The sequence below is a fragment of the Haliotis rufescens genome, unplaced genomic scaffold, assembly GCF_023055435.1.
Source record: "Haliotis rufescens isolate VD_foot unplaced genomic scaffold, xgHalRufe1.0.p SCAF_53, whole genome shotgun sequence".
NCBI lineage: Eukaryota > Metazoa > Mollusca > Gastropoda > Lepetellida > Haliotidae > Haliotis > Haliotis rufescens.
Genome location: NW_025964257.1, coordinates 754,053 through 777,024, shown reverse-complemented (window position 1 = coordinate 777,024; position 22,972 = coordinate 754,053). Strand labels below are relative to the sequence as shown.

The 22,972-nt window shown below is 40.4% G+C and overlaps 2 protein-coding genes across 8 annotated transcripts; both read left to right on the top strand.

Moving 5' to 3' along the window:
• Positions 1–2,179: 2,179 nt before the first annotated feature.
• Positions 2,180–7,574, top strand: LOC125374203 (obscurin-like). Its single transcript, XM_048385106.1, has 3 exons — positions 2,180–2,512; positions 5,666–5,926; positions 7,266–7,574. Exons 1-3 carry the CDS (start codon positions 2,335–2,337, stop codon positions 7,319–7,321), a joined length of 495 nt encoding a protein of 164 aa, XP_048241063.1. The 5' UTR covers positions 2,180–2,334; the 3' UTR covers positions 7,322–7,574.
• Positions 7,575–12,915: 5,341 nt separating this feature from the next.
• LOC125374177 lies at positions 12,916–21,265 on the top strand. 7 transcript variants are annotated; one of them, XM_048385020.1, is made up of 6 exons: positions 12,916–13,036; positions 16,461–16,606; positions 18,396–18,452; positions 18,969–19,019; positions 19,369–19,428; positions 20,828–21,265. In XM_048385020.1, exons 2-6 carry the CDS (start codon positions 16,492–16,494, stop codon positions 20,887–20,889), a joined length of 345 nt encoding a protein of 114 aa, XP_048240977.1. In that variant the 5' UTR covers positions 12,916–13,036; positions 16,461–16,491; the 3' UTR covers positions 20,890–21,265. The 7 variants fall into 7 exon arrangements, with proteins under 7 accessions (XP_048240977.1, XP_048240978.1, XP_048240981.1 ...); XM_048385021.1 differs by having other exon boundaries at positions 12,952–13,032; XM_048385024.1 differs by lacking the exon at positions 12,916–13,036 and adding an exon at positions 13,317–13,423.
• The last annotated feature ends 1,707 nt before the right edge of the window (positions 21,266–22,972 follow it).

Sequence of the window (22,972 nt, the reverse complement as noted above, 5' to 3'; positions counted from 1 at the left end):
ACAACAGTGATTGAAAAAAACAAGAGGAGTGATCCACACCATCCGTGCACGATGACAAGTAGTCAAAATTATGAAGGAAACACTCCAACCAAAGCCCTACTTAATAAGCCATGCATTCTGTTACGACCGCACAAGTGACACATGTCGTCATAAAGTTTGGATGATGCAATTCTGAAATGTCAACAGTTGGAAAGTTTAAATGCCTTCCTCTCATGAAGAGCTGTTTAGGTCAATATCCAGTCTGCATTGTACTATGGGCCTTGTTGCCTAAATGACAGAAGAAACTGTCTGTCTGTTTCAGAAGGCATGGCCCCAGATTTTTGTTCAATCGCAAGCATTATCTCTGCATAAAGAGCGAAGTAAATATTATTTTTTGCAAAAGGAGCGCATCCTAGGATTTAACTGAATAATTTTTACATTTGGTCCCCGATGACGCGCGTTCCATTTTGTTTGACCAGGGTTAACGTCCGAGGCCTCAGTAGACTGTTATCTTTAGCCTCGTACCTTCACAAAACCTGCAGCATACGAAGCCAAAGAAATGTTCCGTTAGGCAGGAACCGTTCACTTTAAAAACCCCTCTGTAATCAACCACCACTGCAGCCATCTGGACCTGTACAGAACAGTTGGTTAAGGTGTTTGCAGTGACAGAGTATTTTTATCAATGGAAAGCCAAGAAGGAGTGTGTGTAAACCTTTTATGTAATGAGTGAGCAATGATTTTTATTTTAAGGATGCGTTGTAAAGTTGTTTAGTTTAATGTGCCAGCCGTGTCGTTGTGCCCTTCTAATTCTGCTGGATGAAGCTCAATAGATCCTCAATACAGCCTCAATACAGCCTCAATACAGCCTCAATACAGCCTCAACACATGCATTCATTCAAAATGTAAAGGTGGGTCCCCACCCACAAAGGAACTAGCTGCAGCTACTCCCGGGTAGGTACACCAAGGTGCAATTTTTAATAACCCCTTGCACACCATACACCGGTGCATTCCCATGCAACATTCAATACGCGGGAACGTTCTGTCGGGTAAGTGTCATTGCGTAATAGAAGGGCTTGTCAGTGAGAGCGTACAGTGTGGAGGTCGAATTTGTGTAAATGCTTAACTGTTTAATGACATGCAGACAAATTCTTTGTATTATTTGCAGAAGTTGATTCCTGCAGTGGACCAACGGAACCATGGATAGAAAAAATGTCATAGCAATTGCTGTATGTGCTGTCGTCGTGGCTCTGTTAATCAGACGTCGGAGGAGGGTTGTTCGTAAGTACTGACTATAGGTACTGGTTGTAGAACGTATATTGTATACCCACGCCACGACCTCACAAAACTAAACTTACTGTGCTTTGACTTTGTAGTCACCCTAGAATCAATATTTATAATTTGGCACCGAACACGTTTGCACGAGGTTTCAATTTAAAATACGAAGGTTTCGATTCTAATGCGAGACGACCTCAAATTTTAACCACAGGAAGTTAATCGCCATTATACAATGACTAAGAATGCTCTATAACGTTTTTTGACACTGTCATTACACATAGGTACATCGTTCCGCTATCCTACAGTAGGAATTATTACAGAGGTCCAAATCAAAATACACATATTCTTAACTACTTCAACATACGCTTGTAAACACATACATTTTGTTTTAAAAAAATGAAGTTATCACATAACCCTGCAAAAATGTTATAATTTAATCGCAACCTGTTGCATACCTCCATTGGTACATACCTCATACCTGTTGCATACCCCCATAGGTTCTAATTGTAATAAAGAAGTTGTTCATCCATAAATTCTTATCCTTACTTAGAACTCCAACGTCTAAATGCCTATCAAAGAAGTAATTATTCAATTGTTTGTTTCACAGGTTATACTTACAGTGCAGAAAAAAACGCTGAAATAATTGTTTTCTCAACACACTTTATTAAAAAACAGATTCTGTTACTTATTTTACATTTGTATGTCATATTAGTTACCCCTTTTGAATAATACTTATTCAAAGTAACCACCTCTCAACTCCGAACTTGAGGTGTCTGAGCTTGGCCTACGTCGCGGTTACTCGTCACAACTATCAGTAGCTGCCAAAGTAATTGTTAATTGTCTCTGTGCCACTGACAAGTTGCAGGGCGCCAGACAACCCCGATCTATGATGTTTTTCAACACTTACCTATAATTGCATGAGTTATAAATATCCCCATACCCTCATCAGCAATTTGTAGGAGCAAAAGCAATGATGAGGACAACCCGCCTGGAACCACTGACGGACCAGGCAGTACTGTGGAGGATGCAGAAAAAAAAGATGTTGATGAAGAGAGTGCTGACGAATATTTGTTTGGTGACATGACAGATGAAGAAGAGGGAGATGACATCGAAGATATGTATCAACTTGGAGCATATGCTGACGACTGTTACTTTTATGCCACGAGTCGTAGGGGCTATTATGGTTATGACGACAGAGATGAAGAAGTGAGTTTCCCATTGACCGTTCATCAAACGCCATGCCAAGTTTTAGGTAAAGGTATGTATGTCGTCATGAAGTAATGCTAGAATCGAAGTAATGGCTCACTCACATGGTGAGTTTTTTCTCGGTCAATTGGCTCGTAATATTTCTGAAAGCGCCAACACAATTAAAAAAAACCCGAGCCAATGCAAAATAAAAGAAAGTAGTGCAAGTCAGGCTTAAGATTTATGCTCATATCATCTTCACGAGGCAAGGGACCTAACTTACTCTAGAAGTCCAGTTTCCGCCCTTGCTGAACTAGACTGGAATTATGGAGTTATATTTTAGCTGGACTGGCACAGTCCAATTGAAATCGCATAACGAAATTGACATTAACTAACTGGCAGTTAGTAAACAACATGGATTTCAACGTGCACATTTTGGACGACTGCAGGATTTGCAAAGGATGTGTACCGTCAACAATTTCCAAATCTTTTGAAGTTTTTAATCAAGGTGTTCATGTGATTTGATGCACTTCGCGAGGCAAGACCCGTTTTATTACAATAATCGTTTCGGCTGGGTGCCGCCATTTTGTTTAAAGCAAATGCAAGTTATATGAGAGGTGGAATCAGATTTGGTCAATAGGACGGTCATAGAAGGGACATAACTTGTAATAGCCACTGGTGGCGCTGCGATCGAGTCCAGAAATCCTAGCCCAGTTCTGCAATGATTATTTCTCCATAATACAGGTGAGCCACAGAGCATTGTGGATAAATTTTAATGACCTTTGAGTTTTGTAAAGCCTCACATTAATAGGAAACACAATATGAGCAATATAATACTGCCCTCTAACCTTGGGGATTTGTGCATAACATTTGTTAATTTTCATTGCGATCCTACTGTTATCTGCGCCAATTAGGCAATAACCAAAACAGTGTTTTATTGCAACATGCTAAGATATAAAGATGGCGGACAGAACAGGCCGTTTGCTAAGTAACCGTAAGGTTTTCCTGAAACTAATCCGAAGGGATAATAGCGATGTTTGTTCCAATCATAGACACCATGGCAGTAGCATAACACATTGTGGGATGTTGTCAGCAACCCCAGGGACAGAGAGTGTCAGCACCACATGTAAATTATATTTTGTTCGATTTTTGGCAATATTTTAAATGTTTTCCTTTTGACAATGAGTGACAGGGCGACTTATACACCACGATAACACGTACGTGTTTAATATTCAATTCATTATATAATACTAAACTGTATTGTGACGTGAAAAAGGATCCAGTAATAGAAAATAGGTGGGCAACATGAATTCCAATTGTTCGCCAGTAACCACTAGACCCTGTAAATACTTTGATTACACTGCAGATGTTTTGTACTTCAATGTCAGAGCCATGAGATGTGAATTCCAATTGTTCGCCAGTAACCGTAACACCCTGTAAATACTTGGATTACATTACAGATGTTTTGTACTTCAAATGTCAGGGCCGCGAGATTTGAATTCCAATTGTTAGCCAGCAACCGCTAGATCCTGTAAATACTTTGATTACATTACAGATGTTTTGTACTTCGAATGGCTGGGCCGCGAGATTTGAATTCCAATTGTTTGCCAGTAACCGCTAGATCCTGTAAATACTTTGATTACACTACAGATGTTTTGTACTTCGAATGTCAGGGCCGCGAGATTTGAATTCCAATTGTTCGCCAGTAACCGCTAGATCCTGTAAATACTTTGATTACACTACAGATGTTTTGTACTTCGAATGTCAGGGCCGCGAGATTTGAATTCCAATTGTTAGCCAGTAACCGCTAGATCCTGTAAATACTTTGATTACACTACAGATGTTTTGTACTTCGAATGTCAGGGCCGCGAGATTTGAATTCCAATTGTTCGCCAGTCACCGCTAGACTCTGTAAATACTTTAAATACACTGCAGATATTTTTTCATCAGATTTTCATATTTGTCATTAAACACATTCGAGGGGGTATCAAACAGAGTTAGAGTCTATTACATAGAACTGTCATTTGATCATGAGCTGTAATTGTTTCAACATTGTCCTCTTGTAGTTCAATACACTTGTTCAATCTCTTCTCCAGGTCAGTTAACAGTTGGTAGAAGGTCAATTCTAGGTCATAATAATAATTATAACGAGTCCATTTGTATGGCGCCAAACTCCATACCAGCTCGTGTGCTCATGGCGCTTACATAGTACAAGGGTAATACTTGTCAAAGAGAAATGTTTTTGTCTAGTCTTAAATACAGATAGGGTCTCTGCAGTTTTTAGGGTTTCTCGGAGTGTATTCCACAGCATAGGTGCTTGACAGGAGAATGATCTGAAGCCATGTCCCTTTAATCTCCATCTTGGGACACTACACAAAAGGTGGGATTGTGATCGAAGGTGATCTGGTAGGCTGGTACACTTGAATGAGGTTACATAGGTATCTTGGTGCTGTGCTGGAGATACACTATACATGCATTTAGTGTCAGTACTGGTTATGGTTTAATGACTGAAGCCTGTGTTAAAAACGTTGTATCACCAGTGCGTGTATCAATATTGTAGGAGCGATACTCTGATAACTTGTGTGCGATGATCTTGGTGTGTTTACCCCTTCAAAAACAGATGGTAAGAATGACGACCATATGATGACAACCATGGCGACACTTACGGGCCGACCTTTTATAATCTGGGATTTTGTATGGGGACTAGATATTTTTTCAGCTACAGCTACAGAACCAGATATCCTTTTTGGATTAAAACTGATGAGCCTGTATATTTCTTAAGCATGTCAAGCTGACACACACAATGTAGCTGAAATGCTTTTGAAAGCAGGGTAAAACCAAAATCATTCCCTCTTTAGAACACCAGCTTTTTTCATTGTATCAACAGACCCATGAAGATCCGGGGTAGAATAGATCTTCAGCAACCCATGCTTGCCGTAAAAGGCGACCATGCTTGTCGTAAGAGGCAAGAAACGGGATCGGGTGGTCCAGCTCTCTGACTTGGTTGATGCATGTCATCGATCCCAATTGTGTGGATCGATGCTCATGATGGAAATCACTGTATTGGCTGGACTCGATTATTTACAGACTGACGTCATATAGCTTGAATAGTGATGAGTGTGGCGTAATACGACAAACCAACAACAAACAACAACAACATTGTATCCACAATTTAAGAAAACAAGGATAAACAAACACCTTTATTGTTTCAATAATACGGCACCAGGTATCGAGCTTGTTCTGCAGAACCAGGAAGTGATGTTTGGAGACTCGGCCACCTTCAGACTGAGGCTACGTGATGACACTGGGGAGGCGGGTGAGTGGACCAGAGACGACGTCACACTGACTCATTCCGAGAAAACACAGATCTCTATCAATGGAAGGGACCGTCAGCTTACTCTCACAGATGTCCATCCTCCTGACACAGGGGAATATGCCTACAGAGTGGGGGAGGACAGGACATCAGCCCACCTGTCAATTAATAAAGGTAAATGGACAGTTATTCAGTTGTTTTCAATTATCCTGAATGGACAAAACAGTCTCTGTGTCCTTTGTAAGGGCACTCTGATATTGTTAGCTAAATGACATCTATATAACGTTTGTTATTGGTTGATTTGTTTCTAAAATAAGTTTCATATCTACCTTTGCCTTTTGGTAATTCACAAGGGCACCAAACATAAAACGACCAAGGACTTGTCTGAACATAACATTATCTATCATCCTAAACTGGCTCCAAACGCAGATATCGCTTGGGTGAGATCAAGCGACATCAAATGAAAATACTAATGGCTCTGCTACTAAAACTGTTAGCAATACGTTTTACACTGCTTATTAATTCCTATCTACAAACTGAAAAAGTTGGAAGAATGATGTTTGATGATAAATAAAATCCCACCCTCGTACGCGTGTTTTTTCATATCAAATATATCAACACTCTTTGATGAAAGTGGAAAAAAACCTCGCCAAGCCTCGGAGTTTTTCCGTTGTTATCAACTCGTGTTGATATATTTGATATCAAAAGACACTCGGGTGAGATTCACTATATTCATTCCCTTATTGTTTCCAACTGTTTATCAAGACCAGAGTATTGGAGTTATTCTGAGACATCGGTATTTATATAGTATCATGGTTCCAGGCCATCTTCAAAGCCTGAAAATCACCTGAAGAATTATCTGTATGTCAATGCCACATTAAACATATCATCTTCAAGTCTGGCCGCAAACTAGAAATGATCTAATGAGTTATCTCGAGGCATCGTCAATCACCAAAGTTTGTTCATAGGAACTCTTCATATAACTTGACTAATTACATCAATTCTCTGGACCAGTTACTAGAGAAAATTAATATGATGTCTGTGCAGAATGTGCAGTCTGTGTGAATGTAGTTGTTGTCCAGGTGCTGGTGGAGTGGATGTAGTTTCTGCTCAACGTTTTGATGGAGTAGATGTAGTTGGCGCTCATGGGGGTGATGGAGTAGATGTGGTAGTCGGTCAAGGTTGTCCAGGACATCAAATCGGAAGATCTTATGAGCTAGCTCGGGGCATCACTTGATATGAGGTGGTATTGCAGACGGCATGTGGTTATCTCAGCCGAACGGGATGACATTTAATTGCAAATGCAAGGTAAACTGTAACGATTTCTGAGGCGTTAAAAGAAACTGCGACGAAAGGTCTTGTTCTGATTTTTGCCAATATACGACATTCGCTACAATCGTAATGTACATGAAGCACATGTATTTAGTTGTGAAACTTACTTCAAGCGCTCTGATAATACTCAGCAATGTCAGACAGAGATGCTATATGTAACATAACCTTTATTGTATTTCAGCAAATTGCTTCTGTTCTGTTCAACACCCTCCTCCACCACCGAACATACCAATATGATCTGCGAGGCAACAAAATGAAGAGCATGACAGAAGAACATTTTCCTGCAATTCGGGTCACAAGTGTTGGCTTCCATTGTCTTTTGCTAATCACCTATCAGCGCCAATCATCTGTTGGCTTCCTTTGTTAGCTTCTACCATCTGTTGGCTTCCCTTGTTAGTTTATACCCTTTGTTAATTTCCACCTTTTGTTCTCTGACTCATGGCATTCATTCACCCGATGAAGGAGTAAGCATTTACTCGGAAACGCTGTGTTCCTTATAATAAAGAAGTTGACATCCATATATTCTCTTTCTTATGTGTATCACTTAAATATGCCTTTCAAGGACCTGAAGTAGAGAAATGTTTGATATCCTGGCGAAAAGTGTCAAAACACACTGTTATATGAACTTGCTGATGTCACATTTTTAGATGTGATATTGTTGGATAGTATGAGTACTGTTTCGGCTTCTACATGATGTTTTGAGATGGTGTTAAGAGAATACATGATCCTGTTAAATGTTATTGTTATTCAAATGCTTTTTTTGTAATTTGACATTAAACGTCTGCAGTACGACTTTCAATGATCATGTTAATGAGGTTTGGCGGAGCTTTGATTTTTATTGGACCCTAATTACTTTATGATAGTTGGGTCTCTCTTTGTCTCAGCTCCAAAGCCATGACGCTGGGAAAAGGCAGCATTTGATTAATGAGAGTAGGTTTTATCATGGAGGATACACTTGAGGTAGATGGTTCTACTAATTACCGTACCGCAGGAAGAGACCTGTAGACGTGTATAAGATGGCCTTTGCATAATGGTCGCCAGGAGAGGTGAACATGGAGATAAAGCAGTGGATGTTTTCACGGGCTTGTTGAATAAATTCCCAGCGCTACTGTCAATACATCTTCTACTTGATCTTTGATACATCATTTTGGCATTTACAACATATATTTTTGCAATGTACATTAATAGTTTACTTACCATATGTTTGAGAGTATTTGTCAGTTGTGTTGAGCTTACAAGCAATAAATGTAATTTCTGATAAATATAAAACGTCTCATGTAAAACAAGTAAGTAAGTACAATAGTAAATAATAGTATTCAAATCACAATAAAATTCAATGATAACAAGATACATATGTAAAGCATATATTTCATATTCAGAGCCAGGAGGAAAACTGATTAAATAAAGGGACGAAGCTTGCCCCTAAATATATGCAGAGACATCCTCTGAATATCTATATATGTAAATGTTACGGTACTGTAGCTATCTGCACGAACTTTTGCAAAATGGGCATAAGGTCACGGACACGAAGGCTATAGATACTATACCATATTTGATTTTTTAGATGATAAAGTACATTCTACCATGAATTTGGAATTTACTCGATTCTGATTGGTCAATCAGAGGCTATTAAATCACCATAAACCCCCTCTGATTGTCACAGCTGGTTTGACGACCGCATCACCGCGGAAGCTAATATTCATAGAATAGTACTATTTTCAGTCATTGTCGGTAGGCATATTTAAATAATTATATCTACAATTACAGGTTACAAAATGCACAGATGCGGTAACTACAGTGTTCAAAGGATTTGTGGCAATACATTTCCTGCAGAAAACATGTTAGAAATCTACAAAGGGAATGTATTTACGTTTTGGAGATAACAGAAAGCTTGGAATTTTGGCGCTTTTCTGTATACGACTGTGACGTCATATCTTTTGCGTCACAATGAGCGATATGACGTCATAATGGTGACATACGATGTAGAGCGAAAACCTTGCAAAGCTTGCCTTGTTTTCTTTAGGGATGTCCACCTCATGTTAGCTTACCAAGTTGCCGTGCTTATATGCATTCAATGGCTGTCATATGTTCGAGTGAAGTATTAAGGTGTCAACAAACTGCTTGAGTATATACAGCGCCATATTTTGTTCGGTGATTCCGTAATTCAGATGGATAACCTACTCAAAACACTGGATTCATCCCTTGCCGCTTCACTCAGTATGTTTGCTAACACCAAAGAGTTCGCGTTTTATTTAGTCATGGTAGAATGGAGATAGACATACTGTGTTTTCAATGTAGAGCTAGGTTACCTGTAGATTTAACCCCGCTAAATTTAACATTTGAAACCTCACGCTGCGCGTTCGGTTCCAAATTCAATTTAGCGGGGTTAAATCTACAGGTAACCTAGCTCTACATTGAAAACACAGTATGTTTATCTCCTAATTATCTGGTATAATAAATTCAGTTATTGATATCTACAATTTGATTTGCGATATCAGTAAACATTTCAGGATATAATAAAATCAAATTTGTGATATAAATTCTTTCTTTGGTATCCATAAATGAATTATTGATATCAAGTAAGAATCGACATCTTGAGACCAGACTTGGCGCAGAAAAGAGACACTTATGTACGTGTGATAACATGGCTGTATGTGTGCATGGTATGTATGGATGTATGTACCATTACGTTGATGTATGTATGTAAATTATCGGTGTGTATTTATGTATGTATGCGTGCGTGTGTAAATGTATGTAAATGTATGCAAGCCTAGATTACAAAAAAAATGCCTCCCCAGTTCTCATAATGCTTTATATGAAAGCAAAAATTGTTGGTGTTATTATCAACCTCATCTATCATGTCAGTGACTGATTTCAAACCGCATGGTTGGTGTTGCACAGGCAGTGTCCCAACTCTCCTGTATCTACTTCAATATTTCGCCCTCGTGATCAAACGTTCTAGCATAGACATCCTCTTTTTCACAACATATGCATTTTGGACATATTATCTCTCGGTTCCATAGCCCGTACAGCCTTAAAATTGACTTTATTTATCTTCGAATGTTACGTCTAGTACACACACAGAGGACCGTTTAGCCTCTATAAGGAATGCAGTAGTCAGTGGATCTTCCAGTTAGCTGACTTACTGTTGGTAATATCCGTTTTCTTCCTTGTTGCATATCAAGGTACCAATGCATCGGTCATGGGGTTTTGTTCTGTTCTTTTTGGCAAATAAGAGGATAGTTAGTAACAAACAATATACGGTATACAACGAATCTTTTCACTACTATCACAAAATCATTCGACACAGACACCGCTTCAAACCCGTTTGTAGACTGGACACAGTTATTTGGGCACCGATTATACAACTCCTACCGACAGGGTGGGGTGGTGGTTCAAATCGAAACAAACGACACTGTCTGTTGTCTTAGTTAAGCTGGGCGGCGACTTTGATCTTGCCTCCAACCATGCATGTAGTAGAAGTAAACGATGATTTGGACAACCAAGAAATATTGACCTTTTTCACACTTTCGCCATCTTGGATCGAAAACGAGGCTTGGAGAGCATAGCTCCATGCAGTGTACGTCGCATCAGTTGTTAAGGAACAGACAGCATGTTGTGCATTTCACTGATGGACATTTCAAACAAACAAAAAATGGTATCCTCTGTATCTAATACAGAAGATATTTCACATTTAATCCTGAGGTCCAACTAAAATATGCCTGTAATACACTGGAATTAGCATTTTGCTGTCAGGATCCCGGAAATGAATCGAAAGGTGCATGTCGAGATATGTATTTCAGAAATAGATTGTTTTATCATAACCTCGTCGTCATATAGGTACAATGTGACAGTAGTTTCAATGACAGAAGTTTTGTATCGTAAAAGAACTGCATGACAGGAAACACGTCAGTGTACTTTTGCAAATTTGCTCAGTCAATGCGTGGCTTGGCGAACTCGAGACCGTCGATCATGTTTATTTCACGTTTCATAGTGGTGTTTGCTGTACAACGCACTATCGTTTTGCCATGAGTCCAGTTGACAAAAGACACTTTTTCTGCTATGATTTTCATCGAAACATATGACGATATCAATGAAATTAGTTCACAAAATAACTTGTGTGTCAAAATAAATATTCAGAAGGGGTGATAACTCTATTCAGTGTGTACAATGACAGATGATACTTTACTTGTTCTCAAACATCACTTACTTAACTGATTATTGCTGATTGAGATTGCACCTTGCACAACAAAAGTCATAATGTGTGAACTGTTTAAAATAAGTTAAAAGGAAACTTAAAATTGATAAATACAAATAATGCATGAAATTGAAGAAGTATAAGAATTGATACAAACACCAATTTCTTGAACACCCAATTCCGTTGATCGTGGCATTGTCAGTGTGATGGTGTGGGGAAAGGGCCATATTGTCTAATAAATAATCATTGTTTCTTTATTTTCGATATTCATAATTCTGTGTCATATTTAGTTCGGTGGCGCTTAATTAAGTTCCAGGTGTATACATTGTGTGCACATATGTAAAAACATCCGCATGATGTGTACATGTTTTATTATTATTCAAAATGTTATTGAAATGTTTTTAAATGTTTGTCAAGAACATCATGCATAGGTGTAACTATTTCACTGGTATTACAATGTTTTAACACGTTGCAGAAATGTTATGCCAGAAACTATTTCAGGAAATGTTTTTGAAATGTTTTTTAAATGTTATTCAAGAACATCATGCTGTAACATAGCGAATACTGTTTCATTACATGTTATTGCAATGTTTTCAACACATTGCAGAAATGTTATGCCGGAACATATTTCAACAAATGTTATCGCCATTTATTAAAGTGAGTACCGATTACGTGTCTGTGGATTGGTATTACAATTTGGACTGCTGACACAAGACATATGTATGTATGTCTTGAGAGTTTCTAATACATTTATATGCTTGTCATTGCCAGTGACATTACACAGTGATGGGGTATATAAGTACATATTGTGCTCAGAGCTCATTAGATCTGTCCGAGACAATCACGATGAAAGGCGATCACAAGAGAATCAAGTCACAGTTCAGCAAGGGCCACATTCCCTGGAACAAAGGTCTCACCCTTGAATCTGAAGAGACAGAAAGTGCCTCTCCACCCCAGATACCCAGGACTGTCAGTAGGATGAGTGCTGAAGACTTCTCACTGGTTACCAAGTCTAGGTTTGATGGCAATGGGCTGTCGACTCCTGACTGTGAGGGCATCTCTACCTCTGTGAGGCTGTTGCAGCCTACTGCGGCCAGCAAGCAAGACCTGAAACATGCCCTAGACCAGATTTGACATGTGCCGTTTTGACACGTGCAATGTTGGCCACTTTTGGCTTTTCAATGTTGGCCATATAGATATTGTCCAAGCTCATACGAGGCACAACAGGTGTAGGGATACATGATTCTAACATATTGGAACTCATATGACTTATTATGATGCTTGCATTCATTTATTTCAACAATATGCTTAAAACTGCACGTTCGAAAAAGTAAACCAAATCATTAAAAAATATATAAAACGTATTACAACCTGAAAACACATGTACAAAGATTTCAACACTTACGGTGAATATACATGCCAAGTTTCAAGTCAATTTATTACATAGTATAGTATAGAGCTATAATGAATCAAACATGTGCAAAAGCCGCACCATATCAGGCCTCAGACCACAATTAATTTCCTTCTTTGCCATCTACAGTGACATGGCAGCCAACCATAATTATTATCAGTCGGAGGCTGTTCTCCTGTTGCATGCTGACCAACCTGCCACTTGTCACTTAAAACGCAACTGGTAACTGTGGTCTCAGGCCAGCTTATAAACGGTTATATTAAGCACAGGTTTTTCCAGCTTCGTTGTAGAGGGTCTTGACTCTGGTTTCGTCCACACATTTCTCCATCATACAACACAGTAAGTAAGTGTTCACGGTGTTGTGTTTGTTTGTATACCCCATTGCATCATTCTTCAATGTGTGGTTGAATTTGAGAACGAATGGGACAGTGTGTAATCTGACTCCAACTCGGCATAGATCATAGCAATCAATAGACATATGATCATGGGTTAAGTCCCGGGTCGCCCCGATTATGTTTCTATGTTTGTCACCAAGTTGACCTGCCTGATATAACTGTAAAACTGTTCAAAGCGGCGCTGGCCAAATCTCGCTCGCTCACTCTTGTTCAAATCGAGGCTCTGACTGAAAGGCTGCCGTCTGGTGTCGACGGGTTCTGAGCATGGTAGTGTCAAACCTCCCCATTACGGCACGGCGATCAGAGGAAATGTCAGCAAGCTACTGGATACTGAGGTAGGCTGAGACTGTTCAACCGGGACGCAGTATGCTAGAAGTGTGCATTATTGTAGGTATATTTTCCCACAGAGATTTCGGGCTAGTGAATGTCTGTTAATGGTGTTTCGCTCTATTAATCACTAACGTTATTAAGGAGACTGCTCACGCTTCCATTCACAGGGTCAGTGATGGCGCATAACTTGTCACATTACTTCTGATAGAGGAAAAAGTCCGACGGTCCACATCCTATTGAGGGGGAAGTCAGGCGGTCCACGTCCTATAGAGGGGAATGTCAGACGATCCACTTCCTATAGAGGAGAAAGTCAGACGGTCCACGTCCTATGGAGAGGAAAGTCAGATGGTCCACGTCCTATAGAGAGGAAAGTCAGATGCCCCACGTCCTATAGAAGGGAAAGTCAGACGGTCCACGTCCTATAGAGAGGAAAGTCAGACGGTCCACGTCCTAAAGAGGGGAAAGTCAGACGGTACACGTCCTATAGAGGGGAAAGTCAGACGGTCCACGTCTTATAGAGGGGAAAGTTAGACGGTCCACGTCCTATAGAGAGGAAAGTTAACAGGCGACATGCTACAAAGGTGTCGTGATTTTAGTGTATCTCACAAATACTTGCATTACATATACTACCTATTGTGTGCGAGAAGGCCACGTCGTCTCTGATGCAGAACCGAACGTAACTGAGAGATAGTGAAGAGACTGTTTGTGTCTAACACACTGATAAGGGATACCCTGCTGTTGTCAGAAGGGATAAAGTGTTGTTGCCAAAGTGGTTGCTGCTTGTGCTGTCGAAAAGTATACAGTTTTGTTGCCAACAGTGAGCAGTGAAACACTTGTGGCTTCTTTATGGATATTCCGCTATTGTCTATGGAAATGGTCTGATGTTGTTTAAAGGAATATTCTGTTGTCGTTGACAGGATATAGAGGAAAACACACGGCAGGTAAGTGTGTGATGTGCCGCAGGTTGAATAGGACAGGATAACGAGTTTATGTTCAGGATGTAGTGATATGGTATAGACGACACATTCAAAGATGTGACTTGTTATGTGTTAAAGGCGGGACGAGCGACAAGCTGTAGTTGGGAAGGTGGGATGGGCGACATGCTATAGTAGGAAAGGTGCGTTTATGAGGCGGCACAGGATGACTCCCTAATGCAAAACAGAACACGCCGTCACTTAAATCGACGTGACCTACCCAGTTTCATCTTTGTGGAGTGAAGACATTGATATGCATACATTGGGTGGCCTAGCGTAAAATACACCGATTGTGTACACATGACTACAACCAGCGTGTAGAGATTTCCAAATAACCCGCACGCCTCTATTGATCAATCCCGCTGTGAGACGATGTAATGTCACCATTTTACTTCCTTGTTGCGGGTTGAGCTCGTATTGCATAGTCCTGTTTATCATCCTTCTTAAGGGCCGCGGAACTACAGAACCGGGCCCTTGATGAGTGTTGGTAAAATTCCAAAATAATTACGTGCACATATGTCATGCTTCACATGCCGTAAGTGTCTTGATAAGAGGGAACATCTTATATGTGGGTGTAATTTACAAACACGTGGTCATCATGATTATTTTGCATGTTTAATGTGCTGAACAAAGATTTCTGACGTCTGTGATATTGGTCAGTTGGGGATATAGGACTTGTGTTTTGTATCTAAACTGTTCAACTGTTTCAGTAATGAACTTATCAAGAGAAACCAAGACTCAGTTCAAGATTCAGGACTGTCCAATTTATCTCCTTTCCGAAAGAACACTCTAATCCGCTAATTTAACTAAATCTGGTGAAAAATAAAATGTGTCGCTAGATGAGTCCTAATATAAAGGTGATTAAGTGAGTGAATGTTTTTTACCGCCGTAGTCAGTGAAACTCTAACCATATCTGACCTGAACAGAAACAACAGTGAAAAATTGAAAAACAGTGAAAAAAAACAAGAGGACTGATCCACACCATCCATGCACGATGACAAGTAGTCAAAACATGAAGGAAACACTCCACCAAAAACCCTATTTAATAAGCCATGCATTCTGTTATGATCGCGAAAGTGGCACATGTCGTCATAATGTTGGATGATGCAATTCTGAAATGTCAACATTGAAGGTCGCAATGCCTTCCTCTCACAAAGAGCTGTTGATGTCAATATCCAATCTGCATTGTACTATGGGCCTTGTTGCCTGAATACTGAATAAACTGTCTGTCTGTCTGGTTCAGAAGGCATGTCCCCAGGTTTTGTTCAATCTCAAGCATTATCTCTGCATAAAGAGCGAAGTAAATTTTATTTTTTGCAAAAGGAGCGCACCCTAGTATTTTACTGTATCATTTTAACATTTGGTCCCCAATGACGCGCGTTCCATTTTGTTTGATCAAGGTTAACGTCCGAGGCCTCAGTAGACGGTTATATTTAGCCTCGTACCTTCACAAAACGTGCAGCATACGAAGCCGAAGAAATGTTCCGTTAGGCAGGAACCGTTCACTTTACAACCCCCTCTGAAATCACCACTGCAGCCATCTGCACCTGTACAGAACAGTTTGTGAGGTGTTTGCAGTGACAGAGTATTTTTATCAATGGAAAGCCAAGAAGGAGTGTGTGTAAACCTTTTATGTAATGAGTGAGCAATGATTTCTATTTTAAGGATGCGTTGTAAAGTTGTTTAGTTTAATGTGCCAACCGTGTCTTTGTGCCCTTCCAATTCTGCCGGATGAAGCTCAATAGATCCTCAATGCAGCCTCAATACAGCCTCAATACAGCCTCAACACATGCATTCATTCACAATGTAAAGTAGGGTCCCTACCCACATAGGAACTAGCTGCAGCTACTCCCGGGTAGGTGCTCCAAGGTGCAATTTTTAATAACCCCTTGCACACCATACACCGGTGCATTCCCACGCAACATTCAATACGCGGGAACGTTCTTCTGTGGGGTAAGTGTCATTGCGTAATAGAAGGGCTTGTCAGTGAGAGCGTACAGTGTGGAGGTCGAATTTGCGTAAATGCTTAACTGTTTAATAACATGCAGACTAATTGTATTATTAGCAGAAGTTGATTCCTGCAGTGGACCAACGGAACCATGGATAGAAAATATGTCATAGCAATTGCTGTATGTGCGACTGTGATAGTCGTCATCATCGTCATCGTCGTTGTCGTCGTGGCTCTGTTAATCAGACGTCGGAGGAGGGTTGTTCGTAAGTACTGACTATATGTACTGGTTGTAGGACTTATATTGTATACCCAAAGCACACAACCTCACAAAACTAAACCCTAAAAGATAACCTACTGTGCTTTGACTTTGTAGTCACCCTAGAATCAATATTTATAATTTGGCACCGAACACTTTAGCACGAGGTTTCAATTTAAAATACGAAGGTATCGATTCTACAGCGAGACGACCTCAAATTTTACCCACAGGAAGTTAATCGCCATTATACAATGACTTAGAATGCTCTATAACGTTTTTTGACACTGTCATTACACATAGGTACATGGTTCCGCTATCCTACAGTAGCAATTATTACAGAGGTCCAAATCAAAATACACATGTTCTTAACTACTTCAAAATAACGCTTGTAAACACATACATTTTGTTTAAAAAAGAAGAAGTTATCACATAACCCTGCAAAGATGTTATAATTTAATCGCAACCTGTTGCATACCTCCATTGCATCATGTGCATGGACCCAACTAAGAGGTTTCGTAGAAATCAAAATTGTATAATTATTCAATTAAGTAAGGATAAGAATTTATGGATGAACAACTTCTTTATTACACTTAAGAGCGACGTTTCGGTGTAGGTTCTCACACCGTTAGCACTTGCTTGATAACGGTGTTAGAACCTACACCAAAACGTCGCTCTTTATTGTAAAAAAGAAGTTGTTAATCCAAAAATTCTTTTCCTGACTTAGAACTCCAACGTCTAAATGCCTATCAAAGAAGTAATTATTCAGTTGTTTGTTTCACAGGTTATAGTTACAGTGCAGAAAAAACGCTGAAATAATTGTTTTCTCAACACACTTTATTAAAAACATATTCTGTTATTTGTTTCACATTTGTATGTCTTATTGGTTACCCCTTTTAAATAATAGTTATTTAAAGTAACTACCTCTCAACTCCGAACTTGAGGTGTCTGAGCTTGGCCTACGTCGCGGTTACTCGTCACTACTATCAGTAGCTGCCAAAGTAATTGTTAATTGTCTCTGTGCCACTGAGAAGTTGCAGGGAGCCAGACAACCCCGATCTATGATGTTTTTCAACACTGACCTTTAATGGCAGGAGTTATAAATATTCCCTATACTTTCACTATCAATGAGAGTATATAAATTCCTGGGCTGTGGTCAAAGCGTCGCTCGTCACAAAGATAATCCGGGTTCGTTTCCCACATGGGTACAATGTGTGAAGCTCATGTGTAGTGTCCCCCGCCGCGATATTGCTGGAATATTGCTGGAATATTGCGAAAAGCAGCGTAAAACCACGCTTGCTGACACACTTAACAGCTCTTCCTTTTGCTTTAGTGGCGGTCGGGTGGCCAAGTGGCCAAGTGGTTAAAGCGTTCGCTCGTCACGACGAAGACCCGAGTTCGATTCCCCACATGGGTACAATGCGTAAAGCCTATTTCTGGTGTCCTCCGCCGTGATATTGCTGGAATAGTGCTAAAAGCGGCGTAAAATCTAACTCACTCACTAAATTCTACATTTATGGAAAACACATGTGATCTCCCTCTATGCCTCCATAGTTAAGTGTGAACGGTGGTTGTAAAGTTCGTCTAGGGCAACAGAAAGCACACTAACCCCTTCAGTTTTTAATTCGAAAGTTACATCTAATCATCTATATTTTATAATTACCTGTCTCAAGAAAAGCATATTCCGAATACAGACCAGAGGACATCATTAAAGAAAGATTCCTACTTTATATATGTATCAGACAATGATAGAATTAACAACTGACCAACGTCATATAACAAGCCAATTCTTTCTCCAGGTAGACAACGACCACGACCACAGAGCTCAGTTTCTGTTGAGGGTACCCTTCAAGTTAGTAAGTATGAATTAATATGTCTTTTGTTTTTTTTGTGGTTAACAAATATTTTCATTTGCAAACATAATGGAAAGACTCATTGAGTGAAGCTTTGCCCGTCATGCCAGAACTACCTTCAGTTCCTTCACGTGACTGCGTTCAGACAAAAATCAGTAAGAGTGAGTGAGTGAGTGAGTGAGTGAGTGAGTGAGTGAGTGAGTGAGTGAGTGAGTGAGTGAGTGAGTGAGTGAGTGAGTGAGTGAGCGAGCGAGCGAGTGAGTTTGATTTTACGCCGCTATTAGCAATATTCCAGCAATATCACGGCGGGGGACACCAGAAATGGGCTTCACACATTGTACCCATGTTGGAAATCGGACCCGGGTCTTCGGCGTGACGAGCGAAAGCTTCAACCATAAGGCTACCCGACCGCCCTTGAGAAATAGTAAGAAAACAACGTGATAATATTGATTGATATTGTGTGAAGCTCTGCTGATTGTAATAAGCTGTACATTGTGCGAATGCTCTGTTTTTGTCCAGGGGCAGCAAAGAATTATCGAATCAGCCGCGATGACATCGTGGAAAGATCAGGTATGTGGTAATATCACAGTTTAGATGTCATATGAAGCACTTCACATAGTTTGGATCTCGCCTATGTTTTAGTACCAGTTATTTTATCACAGTTTTATTTAACTTTATTTGGAAAAACTCCAGGTTCCTCTCTTAAATCACTATACTTTTCTTAACCTATAATTTATTTTCAGAATACTCCCGGCGTTAAAGCTTTGACGATAAAACGGCAACCTTCATTGCGGCCGTAGGTTTCTTGATAGCTTGCATAGTGGAGCATAATTATTAACAAAAGGGCTACGACACTCTTTACAGGCCATTAGTCATTACGATGAACACCGTATAATAACACACCACCTTTCTGTTACAGGAAAAGACGACTTGGAGCTGAAAGACGTGACCAACAGCCCGACAGGGGAGGCAATCACAGGTAACATAATTTATCATACCTCCATGTCAGAATGATGAGATCTGATTGGTCCACGTGATCTTGTTAAAATGTGTATCCCGCCTTGGAGGGAAATTAATTTCTCAGCTGGAGAAATCCCTCATACCCTGCTTAGAAGCAAAAAGCCGCATGCTTTTTTCGCGTCAATGTCAATACGGCACAAGTTAATATCAGCTGTTTTCTATCAATTATGAATTTGTTTTAATTCGGTTAGAATATCATGTAAAACATGTCGGTAAGATACATTCGTTGCCGCAGGATCAAGAGGGGTCCTATGTGTTTTTATCGTCCTGCGTCAGGTTTTATGACATAATATTGACATTGCCCCCGGCTCGTGGTATAAAATCTAACGCGGATTTGGTTAAATAATATAGAATGTTGGCAAACTACATAAAAATGTTAAACCCTCTTAATGCAGACAAGTAAGCACCTTAACCCTGTTTCATTTTAAAAAAGCGAAAAAAAGTGGCGACGGCGGTGGTGGTGGAGGTCGTGGTGGCAGCGGCGGCGGTGGTGGTGGTGGTGACGGAGGCGGCAGTGGCGGCGGCGGTGGTTGTTGCGATGGTGGCGGAGGAGGGAGGAGGGGGAGGAGGAGGGGTTTTTTTTGGTTGTGGTTGGTAGGTAAAGCCTTGTCCAGTGTGTTTCCAGTTGGTTTCCAAAGGCCCTTTTCAGGGCCACCCCACTCTCCCGAAAGAACGCTTTCATCATTGCTTTACCTACCAACCAAAACCAAAAAAACCAACCTCCTCCTCCTCCGCCACCACCTCCGCCACCACCGCACGGATGCGTAGAACAACTTCCGGACACCAGGGATACCAGAACTACTGATGTATTTATATGGGTACCCGTTAAAAAGTGTGTAGCTATTTTCACTGCTGCACATGCATCTACCAAAACAACTTTTGCAGTGTTTTGACGACTGTTTCCATGGCAGTAAAATTTTGATGACGTTATTTTGTTTGGTCAAATCAAATTTCCAATTGTATTTTGTAAACTACGATTATGACTAACTCAGAGGGACCACGAATTTGAGTTCTTATAACCGTAGTTTAAGGCCAGCATATATCCAGCAGTATAAACAGCAAATATCCGGGACAAAAATATATTCACTATATCCGTCAGTTCGTTATAGGCGTGTTCTTTTACAAACGTATTTTACTGTACTTTCTTTTGCCCAGCATTATGTATTTGCCTCGGGTTTGCCGCCATAAATTGTGGGCTGAACCTGCTAGCTGTCCTGAAGAGATTTATTTACTGTTTAAAGTAAGTCCGTTCGGTTTATATGTTTTGAAGCTGTGCCTTCCTATCCCGTATTATGATGTTGGGTCCATTAATTAAACCTGCTACATTTAAATGACTGATTGTCCTTCTCTGTTGTCAGCTATGTGTCCCCCGACACCTCCAGTTGGTGGAGCCACTCCCCCGCGTCTCGATCCCATATAACGCCAGGACAATCTCACAACCAGCATCTACTGAACAGCACCTGCATCATCAACTACATCAGGAAGTGCACAGACGTCAGAAATTGGGAATCGACACGCTACAGTGCCTTAAGATTTGACTTCAACAATGTATATCGTGTGTTTGACTATATGCAGGTCTTCCTTTTAGGTTGACGTAATTGATGTATACATGCGTAGTGCCCATATAGAATAAACCGTTAATGTAGATGATAATGGGATACAAGAGGAAAGGCTACAATACACCAAAGGTTGTTGTTGAGTTACAAAAAGGGATGTGCCAAGGTGGTTTTGTAGTATATAATTGGTGTATCCCACATAGGTCTGTACAAATTCAGCTTATACAATTTCAAAAATGAGTGTTTTTTGTGTATACATAATCAGCAAATTTCCTTCTGTATCACGATGGACTGTTATTACATCAAGTCAAGACAAACCAGTGATTGATATCATGAGCAACGTCCAACGCCGTCGGGTATCAACACACGCAATCGACCAGTCCAGTCCAGTCCATCCGACCCACATTTAGTCGACTCACTCAAAAAAAACAATAGAGTGCTGGGGACCTAATAGAAACCGTGTTACAAAATACCTTCTTCAAGTTCGTACAAACACACAGATACAGTTTTATGAGGATCATATCACAAATATTCATTAAAAGCTGTGCATTTAACATATGAATACAACGTGTTCTGTTTGCATTTTGTTTCTCCGGTGAGGTAAAAAATACAGTTCATATACTCTGCAATAAAAGAAACGCAAAAGTAAAAAAAAAATCATAAATTCTGTCAGAGTGTTGCCGACATCCATACAAAATTATATCAAAAATGAATTTGTACATTTCTGCATGGATTGGGATTGATTTGTGTGGAAATTTTTGTGGAATGAGGTACTGCAGACATTTGGTGAAAAGATGGAAAAACGCAACCACGTGAGAGCCTGGTGCCGAAACACACCAATATGATATGCACGTTCAACGTAACTCGTTTGGTAATAAAATCGTTGGGATGCGTAAGATATCAGCCCAGACCGAGGAACCGTTTACGCGCTGAAGGTATTCGCGCTAGATGACCAGTTCGGGTGTCATTTTGATGGAGCTGCATCATCGACTGCGACGTCAAGGTGCGATGGAAACAAGTTTAGTTCAGTGATGAATCACGTTTTATGCTTCGCCGTGTGGACGGTAGGCGTCGTGTTTACACGGGGAACGTTATACACGAAACTGCATACAGGAAGTGGACAAATTTGGTGGTGGAAGTGTGCCGATGTGGGCAGCCATCTCCTGCACTGGTAGAACAGACTTGGTGCAAGTTCCTGGGAACTTAACGGCACAGCGTTACACGGATGAGATTCTTCGACCACACGTCATTTTCAAACAAGACAACGCCTGAACTCACCGCAGTCAACAAGACTGACAACAGCCTTCCATAGGAATGCCAACATCCAGATCCTGTCAAGGCCCTCCAGGTCTCCAGATTTAAACCCAGTCGAACATTTATGAGATGTACTGGATTAACGACTGGGAGCACGTCAGCATCACTCACAGACCATCCAACAGTTGGCACAAGCACTGCAGGTAGAATGGGTGAACGGTTCCCCAGGGCACAATTCGGTAACTGATTTCTTCCATGGGACGACGATGCCAGTCAGTTTGGACTCATGGTGGCCATACACGATATGTAGAACAGATGACCTTGAACATCTACTGTTCCATTTCTGCTATATGGAACATGGGTCAATGACAATGATATGTGCCAATTTTGAACAATCGATTACAATCTGTTGATTTTTATATGATGCATAAAATATAAAACTTTTGCGTTTTTTTTGCAGAGTAATTATAAACACGGATACTTTCGAGTGATCTCATTCAATCAGTCAGATATATGACGGCGATCTGTAAATAACCGTGTCTGGACCAAATAATCAAGTGATTGATATTATGAGGTGCCGTCAACACCGTCGGAGTATGACACGCCATCAACCCAGACCACCCGATCTATCAAGTCACCTCTTACGAGCCGCATAGGGTGCTAGAGACTAAAGTTGTATATGCGCCTTGAGAC

Coding starts and splice junctions, on each gene's coding strand:
- LOC125374203 (XM_048385106.1), top strand. CDS start 2,335: ATGACAGATGAAGAAGAGGGAGATGACATCGAAGATATGTATCAACTT. Junction 2,513..5,665: donor ATGCCAAGTTTTAGGTAAAG/GTATGTATGTCG, acceptor ATACGGCACCAG/GTATCGAGCTTGTTCTGCAG. Junction 5,927..7,265: donor CCACCTGTCAATTAATAAAG/GTAAATGGACAG, acceptor ATTGTATTTCAG/CAAATTGCTTCTGTTCTGTT.
- LOC125374177 (XM_048385020.1), top strand. CDS start 16,492: ATGGATAGAAAATATGTCATAGCAATTGCTGTATGTGCGACTGTGATA. Junction 19,020..19,368: donor TGACATCGTGGAAAGATCAG/GTATGTGGTAAT, acceptor TTTCTGTTACAG/GAAAAGACGACTTGGAGCTG. Junction 19,429..20,827: donor GACAGGGGAGGCAATCACAG/GTAACATAATTT, acceptor CTCTGTTGTCAG/CTATGTGTCCCCCGACACCT.